This window comes from Haliotis cracherodii, unplaced genomic scaffold (genome assembly GCF_022045235.1).
Source record: "Haliotis cracherodii isolate W230 unplaced genomic scaffold, xgHalCrac1.p SCAF_11, whole genome shotgun sequence".
Taxonomy (NCBI): domain Eukaryota; kingdom Metazoa; phylum Mollusca; class Gastropoda; order Lepetellida; family Haliotidae; genus Haliotis; species Haliotis cracherodii.
Window position 1 is genome coordinate 43,687,066 of NW_027266266.1, and position 20,091 is coordinate 43,707,156.

General features: G+C 39.4%; 1 protein-coding gene across 1 annotated transcript in view; it reads right to left on the reverse strand.

Moving 5' to 3' along the window:
• Positions 1-19,855, reverse strand: part of LOC139456531 (huntingtin-interacting protein 1-like) — a 70,447-nt gene extending 50,592 nt beyond the window's left edge. Inside the window, exons 1-2 of the mRNA XM_071238300.1 lie at positions 19,760-19,855; positions 7,669-7,732 (exon numbers count right to left, since the gene is read on the reverse strand). Coding sequence (XP_071094401.1) covers positions 7,669-7,732; positions 19,760-19,777 — 82 coding nt within the window. The 5' untranslated portion in view covers positions 19,778-19,855. The remainder of the gene's footprint in view (positions 1-7,668; positions 7,733-19,759) is intronic.
• Positions 19,856-20,091: the final 236 nt, after the last annotated feature.

The window sequence follows — 20,091 nt, forward strand, 5'->3', positions numbered from 1 at the left end:
CCTCAAAATTCAGCTTATCTATGGTCATATACGGTATGCAATGGTGATTTATTTTGCTTATTTTACGCAAATACATAGCTAACATGGAGCTCTGGTTGTTGTTCCAAAATCTGATGCAGTTACACACATCACCACTAATTATTTGCTAGTTCTTTAACACGGCAATCAGCAACAATCAGCCATATCAAGATGACCTGGACCAGACAAACCAGTGATTGATGTTATGAGCTCTATCCCATGCCTACTTATATATGTGTGGAGATATTTACACTCAATCAACCAAGTCAATGAGTACCACCTGATCCATTAAGCCAACTCTTACAAGCACACGTTGCTGAACACCAAGGTTACCTTGCATTGGCCAAAGGGGTCATCATTGCCAAGATTAGAAACAAAACAGAAAAAACACACTGGCTACTTCGTAAACTCACTTACTCTAAATAAATCAAAGGAACTAACAATAAATCTAGCTACTTGTTCAAATACAATCTGACTTTTTGTTCCTACCAAATAACATGCTCCTTTTGTGTCTCATTTTGCATTATACATGACCCCAGGATACAACTCTCGTATCCTGTATCTTGATGCAAATGAAATTTGGCAAATTGTTACAAGGCTATCTGCAATGTTTTGATAGGATTAAAGGATATCATCAAATGATACATATTACCTATTTTCTGTGTTCCAGTATGCAGAATAAAAAATACATAACAAGTTTTCTTACTATTTGTATCACAAATGATGTTTCCCTACACATAGATTAACAAAACAGCGGAAATGTGGAAGTGTTATTTCCTTACACTGTTATCCATGGTAACAAAATGGCTGTGACTGACCATGCTGAGAAAGAATTACATTATTATGTAGAAAAGTTGAATCTGCATGTGTAATCGGTGTCAAACACTGTCAAACACATTAGCTCCCAATATATTGCAACAATATAGTAATTACTGCAAGACACTGATTTTACCAATACACAGACCTATGATTTGAGAATCCCATATAAAACTTGTAACCATATTAGTCATGACAGTATGTCATCTTGCAACCAGACAACAGACTACACACACAGGGAATGTAGACATCTCACAAGACCATTCTGCACAGACAGGTTGATAAGTTTATTACTGGGGCTCCAATACAGTCTATAAGGTCGTAATGAAGTGTCTCAGAATAGACCAGATTGGATAATCATTGAAACTGGGGGTGGAAGGCAAACAGGAAACCACGAGGTCACTATGTTTCCGTGGCGATAGACATGTCAGGGGACTCTCCAGTTACAAGAATAAACAATCAGGAGGAATTCAATCAAATACATATCCATACTCAAGTTCTTAGATTCACCATCATAATAAATCAGCTGTTTAAAGCGACATAAAATTCAGCAAGAAAGTCAAAATTCCTGGCTGCCAATCCAGACTCGCATACTTTAACAGGCCTAGGACAATCAGAGCACTAACATCACTTTGTGGAATGGGGCCTCGGCCATAACATCAATGTTGAAAGTGACTGGCATTTATTACAATCCATAGATTCAAATACTGTAGAAGTAGAACCCAAGAATGCCCGGACCTGTAATTTCTAACACCATCATAGTTTGGGGAGATATATTTCACTTAAACAAATTAGATTTCAATAGTTCTAATTTTTGTAATATATATGTCTAACTTAAATTTTGCAAAATTAATAAATAGAAATAATTTAGTATTGAGAAATATGCTCATTTAGGACACACCCCTTTTAAAAGTGTTGAACTTCAATTTGAAATCTCCAAAAGCAACAGGTAACATAAGCATGATAAGAATATCCTCATTCGAAAAAATTCTGTTAAAAAATGTAGTTTGTCATTTGTGATTAAACACAACATGCACAAGGCAGTCTTCTATCCACAAAGTGATCTTACCATATTGATATTTGACATTTGAAGCAGTCCAAGAACAATTTGTGGAACAGGGCACTGTTTAGTAATCTAACTTTTGGCCTCCCTCAGCCTGTGTTTTCCTAAATAATTTGTAAAACAAGACAAAAAGTGGTCTGGTCTTTCCAGAAAAAAATATGAAAACATTATTGAAAAGATTCCAAGCATATGAAAAATCCTATGTAACCCACCAAGATTTTGAGAAAAAAAATTACCTGGCTGATTAAACTTAGACGTAGTCATATTAAATTGGTATTAAAATAACTGAGTTAATTCCATGACTAGCTTTCATATATAAATTTCACTACATGCCCATGGAAGTCGAATCGTGAAAACTGGTGTCACTGTTGATACTACTGAGAGTTCCAATCTAAGAGCAAAGACATAAAATCTCCAAATGGTGATTGTTTCCTTCCTGGATATCAACTTCCCAGAAATTGATACCCTTCCTTTGTCAAAAAGTGTCAATAATCATAGGTGCTGTCATTATTATTGGCAACATTACTTTCATATTGGTGAAATCACAGAATTATTGTCAGTTTGAGACCTTGGTACTGACGACAATATCTCACATCTAGAAATAAGCCCTGCATGTTAAACTAATGCTTCTTCGTTGTGTTCAAAGGAACCAATACGGATGATTTTCGAAGTACATGTGAAAAAATATTATTCATATCTGTTACGAAAATAACTCCAGTCTAGTTATCGTGGGGACAATTTATAGTTTGTTGCATGGCGTGAACAAGAGAAACTCAGTCGTCCATGGTTCTTCAGATTTCCTTTCATACACTGATGTCTGATATCCCACAACTGATGTCATCAATTCTGTACAGTACTGTCTTCAGGAATCAATAATTCATGATCATCTTGTGGGTGTCGCTGTTGTTCATAACAGTAACAACATCAGCAAATTTCCTTTTCTGTCGAAGGCAGCTATATCTAATAGTAATGTTCAAGTAATAGGTGCTATTATGCAGTAATATAATAAACAATTACTGTGTTCCACGTGTTAACCGCCAAAGTGACTGAAATTGGCACTGGTCCTACAGTCCTTGCCAAACTGCTCAATAGTTAAGATATCATAAGGACTAGTAGATATTTGAAATATTTAAGATATGTTATCATCATAAGGACTAGTGAACTAAAACTGGTAGTTCCTATCGCTGCATCAGCTCCAATAAGCAAATTCTGACGAACTTTTAGGTGAGGTGAAGGTGACGTAAAATTGGGTTTAACATTGTGTCCAAGATTATTGCACGTGTATGTGAGTGGCTGCTTGTACTTGTCTGGACTAATGATGATTTTATAGTGCTAGCCCACTGAAGGTCAGACGAAACATGGTTAAACGTAGGGTTCAAGATTATGCATGTGTGCATACACATGTACTAGTCTGTACTGCTAGCCTACATAGTTACCATGCCGAAGTTTAACATGGATACCCCACTCAGATGCAGTTCATCGACTACGAGTCGACCAGTCCTTGTTTTATTCCCATAATGCCAAGTGCCAGGCATGGTAACAACAAGTACCATCTTTCAACAATGCAGCAGGGGATTAAACTACCAACCTTCCGCTCTCCAGGCAGACTCTCCATCTACTTGACCAGATAATGGGGGCGGTTCTGAAGCAGCGAGACAAGTTGATTGTTCCGAACTATCCAGACAGACTGCACACAAAGCTGAGAAGCTTTTCGGATCTCTGACACTCATGACAACAACCAGGAATCTCTATTTACCAAATTGTCTGTGACTTTTCCCTGGGCCAAAGCGACCATTTACTAATCAGTCAGTATCAACGCGGTCAAGGTACAATTTTAGCCAGTATTGACAAGTTTATTCTATGACTCACCACAAATTACTGGTATCATGAGTGAAGGAACCAATGCCTAACCACAAACTTGTGCCAAGATGATAATGGTTAAACTTACTCTATAAAATATTGATCCTTTGTTTCCATCTGGTTATCAGCAATGTTATGTCTACCATGTCATCACTTGTGTTTTGCAGGCAGTGATACATTCCTGATGTCTTGGAAACACAAGTTTGTCTGGAATTACAGTAGTTGTCTTTTCAATCGTTCTGATTTTAAGGATTCAACATCATCACATCCAGCTGAATGTGATTAGAAATCTCATCAAAATCAAATTATGTTTGTTTGTTTTTTTGTTTAACTATGAACTCTAAACAATATGGCAATATGATGCAATCCTGTAAATAATGGAGTCTGGACCTGTCTGGACCACACAAATCAGTGAGTGATGCTATGAGCATCACAATATGTCGTCAGGGTACAATGAGACCCAATCTGCCAAATCGCTGGGCTTGACTGCTCGAACCATATAGTTGCCCCATACAACAAGCTATAAGGTTGCTCTGCCTGGGACCTATTCTTAAATCGTTGGGGTACAATGACACCTAATCTGCCAAATCACTGGGCCTGACTGCTCGAACCATGTAGTTGCCCCATACAACAAGCTATAAGGTTGCTCTGCCCGGGACCTATTCTTAAATCGTTGGGGTACAATGACACCTAATCTGCCAAATCGCTGGGCCTGACTGCTCGAACCATGTAGTTGCCCCATACAACAAGCTATAAGGTTGCTCTGCCCGGGACCTATTCTTAAATCGTTGGGGTACAATGACACCTAATCTGCCAAATCGCTGGGCCTGACTGCTCGAACCATGTAGTTGCCCCATACAACAAGCTATCAGGTTGCTCTGCCCGGGACCTATTCTTAAATCGTTGGGGTACAATAACAAAATATCTGCCAAATCACTGGGCCTGACTGCTCGAGCCATATAGTTGCCCCATACAACAAGCTATAAGGTTGCTCTGCCCGGGACCTATTCTTAAATCGTTGGGGTACAATAACAAAATATCTGCCAAAATCGCTAGGCCTGACTGCTCGAGCCATACAGTTGCCCCATACAACAAGCTATAAGGTTGCTCTGCCCGTGACCTATTCTTAAATCATTGGGGTACAGTGACACCTAATCTGCCAAATCACTGGGCCTGACTGTTTGAGCCATACAGTTGCCCCATGCAACAAGCTATAAGGTTGCTCTGCCCGGGACCTATTCTTAAATCGTTGGGGTACAGTGACACCCAATCTGACAAATCGCTAGGCCTGACTGTTTGAGCCATGTTATCACCTTGTTCGACAAACAAAGGTTGCTGGAGTCCTTAAATTCTAACCCGGAATCCCAACACTGTTACAGGGGCAAAGAAACTAATAAATCATTATCCTGATACCCCGGTAATGAAATAGCAATTCTGTTGCTATAATAGCCTTTTTTATAACATTTGTTTTGTTTGTTTGTTTGTTGTTTAACGCCGCATTCAGCAATATTCCAGTCATATATGACGGTGGTCTCTAAATAATTGAATCTGGACCAGACATTATAGTGATTGACATCATGAGCATTGATCCATGCAATTGGGATATGATGACATGCATCAACCAAGTCAGCATGCCAGACCACCCAATCCCGTTCATCACCTCTTACGACAAGCACAGTTGTCCTATACAGCAAGCATGGGTTGCTGAAGGCCTATTCTACCCTGGATCTTCACAGGTCATAACATCTGTGTTTAATTGAAATACAGGAATTGACTGATTCATGCGGCTTTATGCTACATGCTGTCGCCCTGTAAATAATCAAGTGTGGGACAGGCATTGAACACATGGTTGACTGAACCAAGCCAGACCATCAGGACATCGCACCATCTGATCCTCATTATACCAGCAATGTATACTAGGGATCTATTCTACCCTGGAATCCCAGAATCAAGTACAATATAGACCTCATATATTTACCTGCCCCCATGAATATCTAGGTTAGAATTGGTCTTCAGCAACCCATGCTTGTTATAAGAGGCAACTCATGTAATGCTTGTCGTAAGAGGTGACTAACTGGATCAGATAGTCAGAATCGCTGACTTGGTTGATGCATGTCATTGTATGCTCATGATCTCAATCACTAGATTGTCTGGTCCAGACTTTACTATTTATAGTCCACCATCAAATAAGTGTAATATTGCCAGTGCAGCGTTCAACAACAAACAAACAACATAATTTTATTATTGTTGTATGAACATCATGAACTGCATAAATCTTTCGCTACAATTTTCATATTGCAATTATCATGACTTGTTTTGATTTTAAATGGATTTGTTTGGGGCCGCAGCAGTGAGAAGACTCCTAAAACCAACAAACACAAATACAAATCCACAACAAACCAACACAGCAGTAAAGGTTTTTTTCATTTAAAAAATCCTCTGATTTTTTCTACCTGAACTGATATCATAAAATCATATTTCAACACATATTTATTTCATTCATTTTTCAACATGATGATGAGACAAGATCTCTGATGGACTGGTCAATCACATCAATTTCATTAAGACAATCAATTCTGATGGCATTTCCTCCTAATGGATGGGTCACTTATCCTGACCAAGTATAGAATATCACACCAAGAGCCTGTGAAGCCTCCACATGTCATGCTCAGTCCAAGTAATTCTATCAAAACAAATTAAGAGATTAATCGGCTGTGGTCTCACACTGTCCAAGCTGCTGTGTGTGAACATGTGAGTCCAGTGCAGACACTGACCAACATGTTGGTGGACACGGCTAATGGAGATAGATGTGTCCAGAGGGACATCAGCCACTGCAGTTTAACATTAAATGGCTGCCTTCACCACATGGTGTCCAGTACAAGCAGTGATCGCAACTGGGATTCCATGCCCAAAATTGACCCAAGTCTCGAGCCAAAACTTTTCATTTGGCACCATTTTCAGTAGATTTTTCCGTTTTCTGAGGAAAACCTTTTGATCCTCCTGGCCCGACATTTTTTGTTATTGTTGTCCAGACTATTACTAAGTGAGTTTACTAGAATGGAGCAACATTTTACTAGACCTGGGCTTCCAGCTAGTGGCTAACATTGCAGACTGTAATACATGGACTAGAACCAGCTGAATGTTCTTGATAGGATGTTCATTTACTAGACTCAGGCTTCGAGTGTCTGAATTGCATATATTCAAGGCCATAAAACATAAATATACATTTTCAAAACTGCAAGGTGTCGTTATGGTTATTGAGCATTTGGACTTTCTGGTCACTGATATCCAATAAAAATAACCCCCACAAATTTGAAAACACAAACAATAAGTTAGAGGAAACGTTTAGTGGTATTTTCTTTCTACAAGTTATATGTCTTCTCATCTGCTCCGAGACAGACATGATTCCCTCGGGAAAACTTCAAACTTACACATCCTCTCCATCTGGAGAACAGGATGCAGAAAATAACTACGGTACAGTAGAACCCTTAAACTGCAGTTTCGTCTGTCAAATATTATATATTTATAAATAATGAATATCATATTGTTGTCAAATACCACATTTCTCAAATTTGGGATTGAGAATAAAATTGGTAATTAAAACATAGATAAATTCAGTGATTGACACAGCCACTAGTCCATTAGTCTGAGACTAGTGAAAATATAGCTGGGTAAGTTCCTTTCTCCTCAAATCTAATTACATAAGCTGCTATTTCGAAATGACCAGTGGACTACTTAGATATGACCAATGGGATCTATCCCTACAATCTGCGACAAACAAACTTCTTCCATGCACATTCTTCAAGTACACAAGCACAAGATCTATGACCAAGTTGGATTCTTCTATAAACCTGTACCTGCTGGTTACTGAGAAACTTCTGGTTGACAAACAACAGAATTCAGAAGGATACTTCGAACATGCTTTTCTTTGACAGGTGTTTCTTGACTGTTGATAGCCTTGTTGATTGCCACAGCCTGGAAAATAAAATGCACGGATTAAATGCCACATTTAACCAAAATGAAAATATCTGGAAAGTAATACACAAAATGTCTGAAAATAATCCAGTCTGGACCAGGCAATCCAGTGGTTGATAGTATGAGCAACAAATCACCATGTTATCAACACAAAGAGCCAGATTACACATTTTATGAACCACATTCTCATTTTTTTCAGCTCTTTTCAGAATGGATGTTTTCATATATCGTTGAACAACAAATAAATAAGATATAAAATATGTAAAGGGTAAATAAATTTATCTGTTCGGCATACATGTTCAGTATACATCAGTATTCTAACTTTAGGGGGGGTCCTTAAGTGTACTTGAAGTCATTTCCTATAGTAATTGGCCCCTTAAACAAATGCTAAATCTGTAACTTTTAACATTAGGTCTATGACAAGGATGTTGTCACGCATAATTTAAACACTGCACGCGATACAGGTTAAATATTTTAGATGCTAATTCTTCCATAGCATGTACTGATGGTTTTCAAGCACAATTGACAACAGACTATATTTCTACAAAATGCTGGTTGGTTGTCATTCTCATAAAATTGTGTGGGGTGGGCATTACTGTAGTCAAGCATTATTCTTCGGGTAATGTTCATTTGTGAAAATATAACTTCCTGAGTGATCAAGTTCAGCAATAATCTGTATTACATTATTGTCCTCCACGTCACACAAACTCGAAGTACTTATAATATATGGGGGAGAATGTAAATATTGTTCCTTTAAAATCAGTGTTTTGTCTTTGGCTCATGAAATAAAATAAACAGTGTGACATTAGAAGGATCAATTACTTCTCCAGTCACAGCAATCTAGTTCAGTTGTAAGACAGCTGTTGGTTTTCAACAGCAGAACACAGGCGAGAAGACTGAACATCCACAAAATTAAAAAGAGTACCAGAAACAAAATCAAACTAGATTCAACACGGGCTGTCTGAAAATGAGTCATCAATCTCAGTGAAATCCTAGGTTGTCATTAAGTCATAGATTGTAATATTTCTGTTTTTTTAGTACAGGGCCCACTTGCACAAAAGGATCTTAGTGCTAAGACAATTGTAAACCTATGTTAAAGTATGGGAGTTAAGATCATCTTAGCGCTAAGATTGCTTTGTGCAAGTGGGCCCTGGACTCAGATACTGGGGTCGGGTGGGTCCTGAGTAGGATCTGGATACCCACAGGATAACACAGATCCATGGTTAGTTACATGATTTATTGCTTAACGACATTAATAACTAAACTCTACAAGTAGCTAATGTTTGCATTTATTTCTGATTATGTATGCATTCCTTCTCCTTGAGTTTTTTGTTTGTTTGTTCAACTTTGTTGTTTCACGTCGCACTCTTCAATATTCCAGCTATATGACGCTATATGCGCAAAGTGCTTCATGGTAAATTTGCTCACATGAGGCACTGTCTTCATCAGCTGATGAACGTCAACAAATACAACTTCAATCCGTATATTGACAGATACATATAGCAAACTATATCAACGTGGAGAGTCGTGACATCGTGACGTCATCCGTCCCTAACATTCCATTTGGAGTGGCATCCCTTGGTTTTACAAACGTTAGAAAATGGCGGCTATAGAAATGTCATTCACTTGAAATGAGTTCTCAGAAAAAGTTAGCGTTGGAAAGAAATCCAGACCTGGCTGATGCTGAAAATGGATTGATATTAACGTTCTGTGAACTTTTGGTGTGTTTTTGAATCATGACAGTGTGGAGCTCAGTGATTTCTTTTGGTAAGTCTAGCATTCTCTGTTACAGCTTCGAATGGACGCTTCATTTTGACATAAATGATCTGTCTGGCCTCAAAGCCCGCATCATTCATAGCCTGAATTGATGTCGTCAGTTGTCCCTTTAGTATTTCTGTAGATGTCCGCTCGATTGACAACGTAATCACGTGACATACTGATGTTCATCGGGAAATGAACGACAATCAGCTTGGTAGTGTTCATCTAGGCGAGGTCACCCACTACTGTCAATATTAAGCGGTGGGATAGCCTTGTGGTTAAAGTGTTTGTTTGTCACGCTGAAGTCCCCGAGTTCAATTCCCCACAGGAGTACAATGTGTAAAGCCGATATCTGGTGTCCCCTGCTACTAAAAGCAGCGTAAAACTCACTCACTCATAAAATATGTCCTCTCAGCACGTTGAGAGCATTATCTAGAGTAGCAGTTGTGAAACACCGACCAGCTGTCTTCCTTGTTGGTCCATGGCAATGACAGAGTGGTGTGTTTAACATGTGGGTCAGCCCCCTGCTCCTCAATGAAGCAAGTGACACAGGGAGTCTGGTATTTCGTGAGTAATACCCCACTCCTGTACAATGCGGCCCTGGAATTTCACATTCTAAAACACTCACCCGATCCAAACTCAAGGAGCAATTGTTTCAGTGTTACCAGCAGCTTGTATTGTCAGTCACACTGACTGTAACACGGGTCTATACCAGTTGGACAGTGGAACATTAAGCTCTTGTCAAATCATGAGCAACTGGTCATGTTTATGTAATGAGCAACAAGAATTTGTTTTGTTTTTTTGTTGTTTAACGCTGCAGTTTGCAATATTCCAGCTATATGACGGCGGTCAGCCGTCTGTAAGTAATCAAGTTTGGATAAGACAATCCAGTGATTGACATCATGATCATTAATCCACGCAATTGGGATACGATAACATGCATCAACCCAGTCAGCGAGCCTGACCACCTGATCCCGTTACTCGCCTCTTATGACAAGCATAGCCGCCTTCTATGGCAAGCATGTATGAAATGGCTCTAAAATAACTGATTGATAATGAACATTCTAAACTGTTTTTATGAAAATGACACTGTGTACTTGGTGCATGACAAATATTGTAAATCATGTAAATGTAAATGTTAAATCAAAATCACAATTTACCCTTGCTGATCACTTGAAAATAGATCAACATCTGTCTGGACATACATTAGATAATCTCACCCTAGTGTCTTTTGATATCAAATATATCAACACGAGTTGATAAAAGTGCAAAAACTATGAGAACTATGTCAGAGAAATCACTTGTATATATTGATTACAGAAGTTGGATCAACTTGAACCTTCGGGGCTTATTGATCTACTTACAGAATCAACAGATTGGAGTGACTTCTCGTTACATAACATAGTCTCTAGTAGGCAATATGACACCCACATTATTACAGCAGCTTATAAATAATTCATTGGTTGATCTGATGACCATCATGCAAGCACACTGCCAAGTACAGATAGTCCTGGAATGCACCACACAACACAGACACTGTGGCCACCTGATTCAGTCAAGCCATCAAGTACAACAAGTACAGTGTTAAAATAGCGCAATAGTCTAGGAAGAACTGGTTCCTGATAGCATAGGGATCAGGTTTTCCATCAAACAAGTTTTCTCCACTGCATCCCATCCTTGTCTGTGGTTATCATCCTAGTTTTCTTCCATCAAAGACCCCTTATCCATGGAATGTATCAAATCACTGTTTCCCAAGTAAGAACTCAACTCTAATTAACCTAACCAGTTAATCTGCCTAACAATAATTAGCCATGCCAGCCCTCTATTTCGGGATAATACGGATCCAAAGGGACCAAATTGTGCGCTTACCACCCATGTTTTATCAGACTGTTGCTCAATTAAAAGACTTGGATGACTACAAATATGTTTCAACAAGGTTATTGTTTTACTTTACTGTCATGACTGGAACATGGCTCTGAAGATATTTACATTGTTTTATCATCTTTATTTCATAATTAATTCACACCTCTGTAAAATAATATGGGCTCCAAAAATATTGCCTTGGCCAACCACAGATCTAATAGCAGGAGCCAGGTGGCTCCCTAGAAATAAACCTAGCTATGAGGCCAACACATTATACCTAAACCATAGGCCCGCAAGCATCGGCTGACATACTTGCTATTTCTAACAAGGAAGTGTAGCTTGTTCGTTAGAGTTACAACATTGATCCATGCTACAAATAGATACTGTCCCAATAAATATAGCCATGCATGCATCTAATGAAGATACAGTAACTTCTGGAGACCACACATCCCATCTGCTATCACACCTACAGCTATATTCCGGTATGTAACATCAACAATATTATTTCACCCTTCCCCATGTTCACGCTGAATGATGATCACAGGCCATAAATAAAAATCTGTTCCAAGAAACCTGACGCAGTTTATGAAGGTGGGAAGAAAGGGATTTGGGAGCAAATTTTCAGGGTTGTGTGTTGCTTGAAGCATGAAGGCACTATTTATTGTGGCCATTTGTCAGCTGATTGGCAACATCCTCACTGTTTCACCACACTTTTTCATATCATATTACAAGTTTGTGAGGTGAGGTGAGGTGAAATTGGGTTTGTCGCGTCCAAGATTATTGCACTTAAATAGCGACGTGCATGCACGTGTGTGTTAGTGTGGCTGCTTGTACTAGTCCGGAATGATGCCGATTTATAGTGCTAGCTCACTGAGATACCATGCCGCAGTTTAACATGAATACCCCACTCAGACACAGCATACTGACTCTGAGCCGACCAGTCCTTGTTATAGCCCCTTATTGCCGAGCGCCAGGCAGGGTAACAACAAGTACCATCTTTTAACGTCTTTTGATATGACGTGGCCAGGGAACGAAACCCCGGGTTCTTCCACTCTCCAGGCGAACGCTCTACCATTAGACCACGGAGGCGGTATTACAAGTTTGTTGTTTATTTTGTTTATTTTTTAATGTCACACTCAGCAACATACCAGCTACATGATAGCAGTCTGTAAATAATAGAGGCTGGACCAGACAATCAGGTGATTGATATCATGAGCATCGATGTACACAATTGGTGAGGTGAGTTGAGGTGAAATGGGGCTTAACGTCGTTTCAAGATTACTGCACTGACTGATGCCGATTTATAATGCTAGCCCACTGAAATACCATGCCACAGTTTACCATGAATACCCCACTCAGACATAATATACTGACTCTGAGCCGACCAGTCGTTGTTTTAGCCCCTTAATGCTGAGCACCAGACAGGGTAACAACAAGTACCATCTTTAACGTCTTTTAGTATGACGCAGCCAGGATCGAACCCCGGACCTTCTGCTCTCCGGGCAGACGCTCTACAACTAGACCACAGAGGATACGATGACATGCATCAAACAAGTCACCGAGCCTGACCACCCAATCCCGTTAGTCTAGTCGCCTCTTTTGAAAGCATAGTCGCTATTTACGGCAAGCATGGGCTTCTACCCCGGATCTCGACAAGACCCCGGGTCTATTACAAGTTACATTCCAGAATAGACCACAAGTACGTAACATGAAGAGATAGTTCCAGATTGACCTGTTGGCCCACCTGGTTGCATCTAGTGTTACAGTTGGCCTGTCACAACCTGGCCTATCCTCATACATAGTGTTCGCTCATGTGTCAAACTATTCCGCCTAGACAAACCAGACATCCTTCCTGTAAAACATTGATCACTTCATCTGCAAACTAATTTATTCTCAAGAACCAGCACCATACCCATGCTCATGGGTTTCATCAAAGTGGTAAACGTCTGAGACCTGCATCACTTCAGACTTGCCTTCCACAACTAGCTGACACGCCGTGATATAACTTGAATACTGTTCAAATCTGTGTTACACCCGACTCACTCAACTCATTTCCTGTACGAAATAAAGAGATAACAACCAAATCAGATTCTTTCTTCCTTAATCAGATTCTTTCTTCCTTTTTCAGTCCATATTGAAAACTGTATCTTTACCAGTGAGTGATCTCATTTTACCATTGTTAAAACCACTGACAGCAATACCCCAGCTACATCACTGAGGCCTATAGGGAGTCAAACAGTCAAGCGACCAGTTCTTAGAGTAACACCGATAGAAAATAACATTTTTCGTCCACCATTCCACATGTATAATGACAACATATAGAAAAACCTTTAAAAATGGCAAATGTCTACTTGTCCTTATGATACCTTGTCCAAAGAAGCCATGCTTGCCTGTCATAAGAAGTGACTAATGGGATCAGGTGATCAGGCTCACTGACATGCTTGATGCATGTCATCGTATACCAATTGCGTGGATCGATACTCATGATGTCAATACAGACTCTGGTCTGGTCCAGACTCGATTATTTACAGACCACTGAAATATTGCTGAGTGAGGTGTTAACAAACAAATAAACAAGTTTGGCCGTAGGACTATAGGCCTAGTGACAATTTCTATTCCTGAGTAAGTGAGTATGGTATTAAGCCATTTATAGATCTATTCCAGTAATATCATGGCGATGGGCTCACAGTGTACTCATGTGGGGAATCAAACCCAGACTTGGTGTGATGAGTGAATCTTTTAACCACTGGGCTCCGCCACCACGGTCAAAATCTAACTTGTTGCCATGGAAATGGAAAAAATTAAAATTCTCAAAATTCCTAAATCTTATAACAGAATACCTATTTGTTTTAGAGTAATGGTCCGGACAAACACACCACTATGAACAGAGTCAAAGTCAAACATGTTGCCAAGGAAACGGAAAAAACACCCCTAAATAGCAAAAGGCACCATTTGACAACCTGGTGTTTGTGCGTACAAAGTGTCATGAAAGAATACCAATAGTTTTAGAAATACGGTCCGGACAAATACACCACTATTAACAGAATCAAATTCAAGCTTGTTTCATTTGGAAACACATTACATGCCGAGAAGACAAAAAGTAAACTACAAATACTTGTTACTTATTCTTGTCTAACCTCTCTATCTTTGATGGATCAGAAAAGTAAAAAGACACACTACAAGATCACACATAATGAAAGCAACTGTTAATATTGAAATAACACTGATCCAAGCATTAGATGCAGAGGACAAAGCCTTTTCAGAAGTAAACATATATACTTGTTGGTGTAAAAATACCAACATACCACATTTTAAACTGTGCTAGCATTTATTCCCATTAAACTGACAACCTCAAACAACTTCATGCCAAATATTAAGAAAATTACTCAGCACACAAATATGTTTTATCTTCAATCAATTCTGTAAACAATAAAACGAAACAAAATGTGACCCAAGTTGTATTTGAATTGAGTGTAACAACCCCTCACCAATTAGAAATACTTTTCCATTCACAGTCACCTGTGACCTCAAGGCATGTTCTTCTGGTCTTGTAAGATTAGCTTATACTGGTTCATAAGCTACCACTAAAATCTACTGAAAATACTGCCAAAAAAATTGAGATTGTATTCTCATTCCAAAGTGACCTTAAACCCATTAACAGAATCATACCTCTACGATTTAAATTCAAGAAGATAAAGTTTATTATCAAAATGAAGCCTGAAGCCCAGTCATGTCCATCTCCCCTTCACTATTCACTAGGGGAAGAAAGTCGAGCAATGCATCAACAGCCAGGCTCACAGGATTCCAAAGAGGATTACCACAACTGGTCGAGCAAACAAACCGATGGACTTCAAATAACATTAACGTGATTGGGATGTCTACATCAACTACATTATCCGCTTCAACAATTACTGGACTTGTGAAAATTCCCTTGATTTTTAGCACAGAGGCCCTTCAATGTGTTAGATTAATATTGGTGTATCTGAGAAAGGGATTATGTCTTTAGCTGCACAATAATCATATTGTGGCTGCAAGGCTGAAAGTGTTTGTTAAGAAGACTGTCAAGATTAGAAGGCCATGGGTTGAATCAACCATTAAAGGAACAATCAGTTTTTTTCGTTTTTTTCAACTTCGTGTCAGCTGTCTAAATGTTCACTGACATGAACCCAACAAATTCCTTTCTCAATAAGACATCTTTATATTCCAGAATTTGTCAGTTTGACATATTTTCCAGCTGAGTTACACTTTGCTTCAAATCTTTTAATCATGGTAATACAGTGTTAGAAATTAACAGGGGTCCTTGGATGACCTTACGGTACGCTGTTTTATGGTTGAGGTGAATTAGGGTTTAACATCACATTCAAGATTACTGCACTTCTACATAGCAGCACACACGTATTCTGGACTAATGCCAGAGATACCATGCTGCAGTTTAACATGGAGAACCCACTCAGACACAGTATACTGACTCAAAGCCAACCAGTCCTTGTTTTGGCCTCTTAATTCGAGTGCCAGGCAGGGTAATAACAAGTACCATATTTTAATGTCTTTTGCTATGACACTTTTTCCTATTAATTTTAGAACCTAGGGACCCCTAAATCTTCAACATTTAACATGATGGTTATAATATTAGGATCCCTCAACTTGCCTGCTTAATTTCAATCACACATAAATAATCAAGTCCTTGAAAGGCATTGAGAAGTGATACACAAAGGAAGAGAATTTATGGATGTCAACTTCTTTAATATTTATTATAAATTAAGAGCTACAGATAAGCTGCGTATATGTGTAAAATACACCCCAAAACTATTCAAAACCCAATCACTTTCAATAAACTTGTGTACAGAAACATATGCATTAAATGAAAAACTCAATTGTTTGAAAACAGCATGCGATATACCCAATGAAGCTTTTTCACCATGCGTACAACAGGGCTAATTTCGGTAACACACTTATGAGCTAACTTACTTCCCGAGTCAAGCCTATATTTAGAACCGATATAGACATCTAAAACATTATTTCTTTTTTTCAGAAATCTCAAAACTCTTACTCATTTAGGGAAAAAAAACACAAAAAACAATAGAATGATGAATAGACGAGTGAAAAAATATTGATTACCTAGTGAAAAATGTAAAAAAACAATTAAAATAGAAACCTTCGGGTAAAAACTTAATTGCTTATCTGGAGCTCTGTAAATTCTCTTCCTTACATATAACCTATAATTATGCAAATGTTAACTAAAGAAAAGAAAAAAAGCATTAAAAAAAATGCAACCATTTCTCAGTGCCAACACAAATGGATATAAGCAATGTACCATGATTACACAGAAGTATGTGCAGGGTCAGCGTGGTCAAGGGCTCGCCAGTGACGGGATGATGCTACATCAAAGTGTTCAGACAGCTAATTTAGGCCGTGGTCAGTCTGGTACATGTAATTACCCAAACATTCTCCACATTCATTATACAGTAACTGTGAGTCACACACAAACACCCAATGTTCAGCCATGTTCAATTACAAAGTACTGTACAAGCATAATATCAGTCCCCTGATGCACTGATGGACAAGCATGTTTATAATGTTTATACTACCCACAATGTTATCAGTATTTATCATTCAATTTACATCTGTATTGATATTATGAGTCTGATATCTTGACACAGACTGGCAAAATACACCCAAAGTCCAAAGGCATGTGAACACTATTGATAAAGACTCAGAGTTTATGAAAACGTTTAACACACAATACGATTTTCTCGGGTGTTCTAATAAAAAACAATCCCAATGCCGATTTAGCCGAATAGACCTGCCTATTTTTATCATCTAGACTGGCTTTGATTAAAAACATAACAGATTCCGCAATCATGGTGCAGGACTTACTGTTATACTATTTACAAAGCAATCAGTTAGGTACAGATTCAGTTCATATTTTGTGCTTTGGTAATGATATTTTATCACAGACTGGCAAAATATACTCAATATTAGCCGTGTTTGTTTAAAGTCTGCAGCTCATTTCTTGTAAAAGTTTGTTTGAAAACCGAGTGAACTAGATATTTTGACAAAACAGTAGCTCTTGCCATTTATTTATTAAATGTAAACCTTTGGAGTTGTGTGAGTGAATAGAGCATCAGGCTAACAGAGCTGAAAATGGGATGAGTACTATAAGATGAAGCTGAGAAGGGGATGAGGGGTGGAACAGAGTGGGGGTGATTGTTTTATATGGTCTGAAGTCTTAAAGACAGACAAGATTATTTGGAACCACCAGCTTTACTCTCCCCGACAGGCATGCCCAAAGGACACAACTCTGCACAGCTAAATTGAAAATACAAAAACTGTGCCACCCATACCACATAGACTCCCTTTACCATCTTTTGGAATCACATGGCCACGAGGGAACTGAACCACCGACCTTCCACTCTCCCAGTCTTATAAGCAGGTGTGTGAGTGAATGAAAGTTGAACACTGAAGTCAGCAATATTCCAGCATCTCAACAGCAGTAAATAAACAAGTCTGGGACATGGTATATGGACATGGTATATGGACAGGGTATACGGATGAAACACTTCAGATGTTGGTGTTATACTTTGTCAGTGACAACAGCACTCGTCTCTCCTACAGACACTGAAGAAGAAATATCAAGGGTCCCAAGCAAGTCTACAAAACTATGGCAAATCTAGATTTCTCCTGAAAATGAAGAGATTCTCTGGAATCCTTTGTAACATATGTTGCCATGGTTTCAAGACAATTGAAACAAAAAACAAACATAGGACTAAATGTTAGCTGTAGTAAGCACCCTGGGAGCTGGGCAAATTGACAAAGTGGGGTGCTTATTGAAACAAGTTACATTTGTTGTCAGAGACATAGCGGTGCTTGAAACTTGATAAAAAAGGTAAGGATTTTCGAAAAATTACTTTGGATCAAGTAAAAGAGATAGCGAACCCATGCCCTTACACATAACTAACCCTAAGGATCGTAAAGGGGTGCTTGATCGGAAAGGGGTACCCAACCCTAATGATCGTAAAGGGGTGTTTGATTGGAAAGGGGTACCCAACCCTAATGATGGTAAAGGGGTGTTTGATCAGAAAGGGGTACCCAACCCTAATGATCGTAAAGGGGTGCTTGATGGGAAAGGGGTAAATATAGCATTGTGGTTAACCTAACCTAGCCTAACACAAACACAACTTGTTCCAAGGATTGAAGAGAAACACGGAACCTGTGAAGTGAGAGCCACAATCGACAGCCTGAGCCAATTAGCGTTAATTAAGCCGGTCCAGTAGACTGCATTGTTGCAAGTTACACCCGCACCACTGCTGTAATATACACACAACAAAGGACCTGTCATGTAAATCTATTTCGGTATTATCTAGACTTGCTCAGAGCTGGGCACATAGTCAACCCCAAGTCTGCATACAAATTCACAATTCCTGAGAAAGTATGAAATTTTGAACACTATCACAATTTTCACCCAAATTTGCCTGCCAAGGGCAGCCTGTTTGGAATTCTAGATAAATCCTTGCTATTATAGGAGCAGAGTGCTTGATACCGCAAATGCAGTACACCACATGACAAATATTATTGAGTACCATGAGACCAAGGTATAAAATCACCTACCTTTCACACTGTTCCATGAAGAAGAAAATATCAGGGGCTGTTGTAAGTTGCGTCAGGAGATTGTGTTGGCGGCCACAGAGCCATCTTGGTGGGGGGGGTCTGCAACAATGTCCAACACAATGAGCACAAGTGATTCACAGCCAAAGGAAGATGAACCATAATTACTCTACAAATCTTAATGCTCTGATACCTTGGAAACCAACACCAAAAAATCAATTTCTTGGAAATTTAGATGTAAAGGTTTCAATAAATGTCACTTTTCCTGGTTCATGATACTGGAATAAGTACAGAACTGTTACCATGGTTACAATCAAGTGGTAAGACAATTACACTAATGTCAACAAGGAGGAGGAGGAGGAGGAGGAGGAGGGGGAGGGGGGCTGGGGGTCGTGTGACATCGGTTTTTCAGGCCTGTACTGCAGCAATGGAATAAAGACAAACAAATGGATGAATGATAGTGCATATTGATTAATGATAATAAAGTCCAGGTCTTTCGTCGGATGAAATAGGGTAGTGTAGTTGCATACACTTGGAGAGGGCGTGGTCTCTGTGTGAAGGTACGCATTTATCATACAAACAAGAATACAGGAAGCACGCTGCCTGCTTGTACGCCACGAAAACACTTGCAACGTGCACCAGAGAGCGGCCAAAACAGGTGACATTTTCTGTGATGAAAGAAGAAGTTGCAAAATGGCCAAGGGAGGACAGGGTTTGGAACATGCTTCGTTCCTGTTTGACAGAATGGCCGCTCTGTGCAAGAAATAAACGATGTGGAGTGAAATATACGAATGAACTTACCTTCAGATGCATGTGCATAATCGTCCCCTCCGTCGATGGAGATGCGACAAGACCAAGAGAGCAGGCTTGGGTGTGGTGATACCAGCGACAATCAGACAGGTGCGCGGCCATGGATGTTGGGAACGACGGCCTTTGGCATTTGTGACCTCGCTTGTGATTGGTGCTTTGCCGCTTCCTTCCGGGTGGCTTGGTGCTGGCTGTCTAAACTGCGTTTTTTGGCGGTCGGTGCAATGCCCAGATGCTCTCAGCCGGTGTCTTCCGAGTGGCTTGGTGCCGGCTGTCTAAACTGCGTTTTTTGGTGGTCGGTGCAATGCCCAGATGCTCTCAGCCGG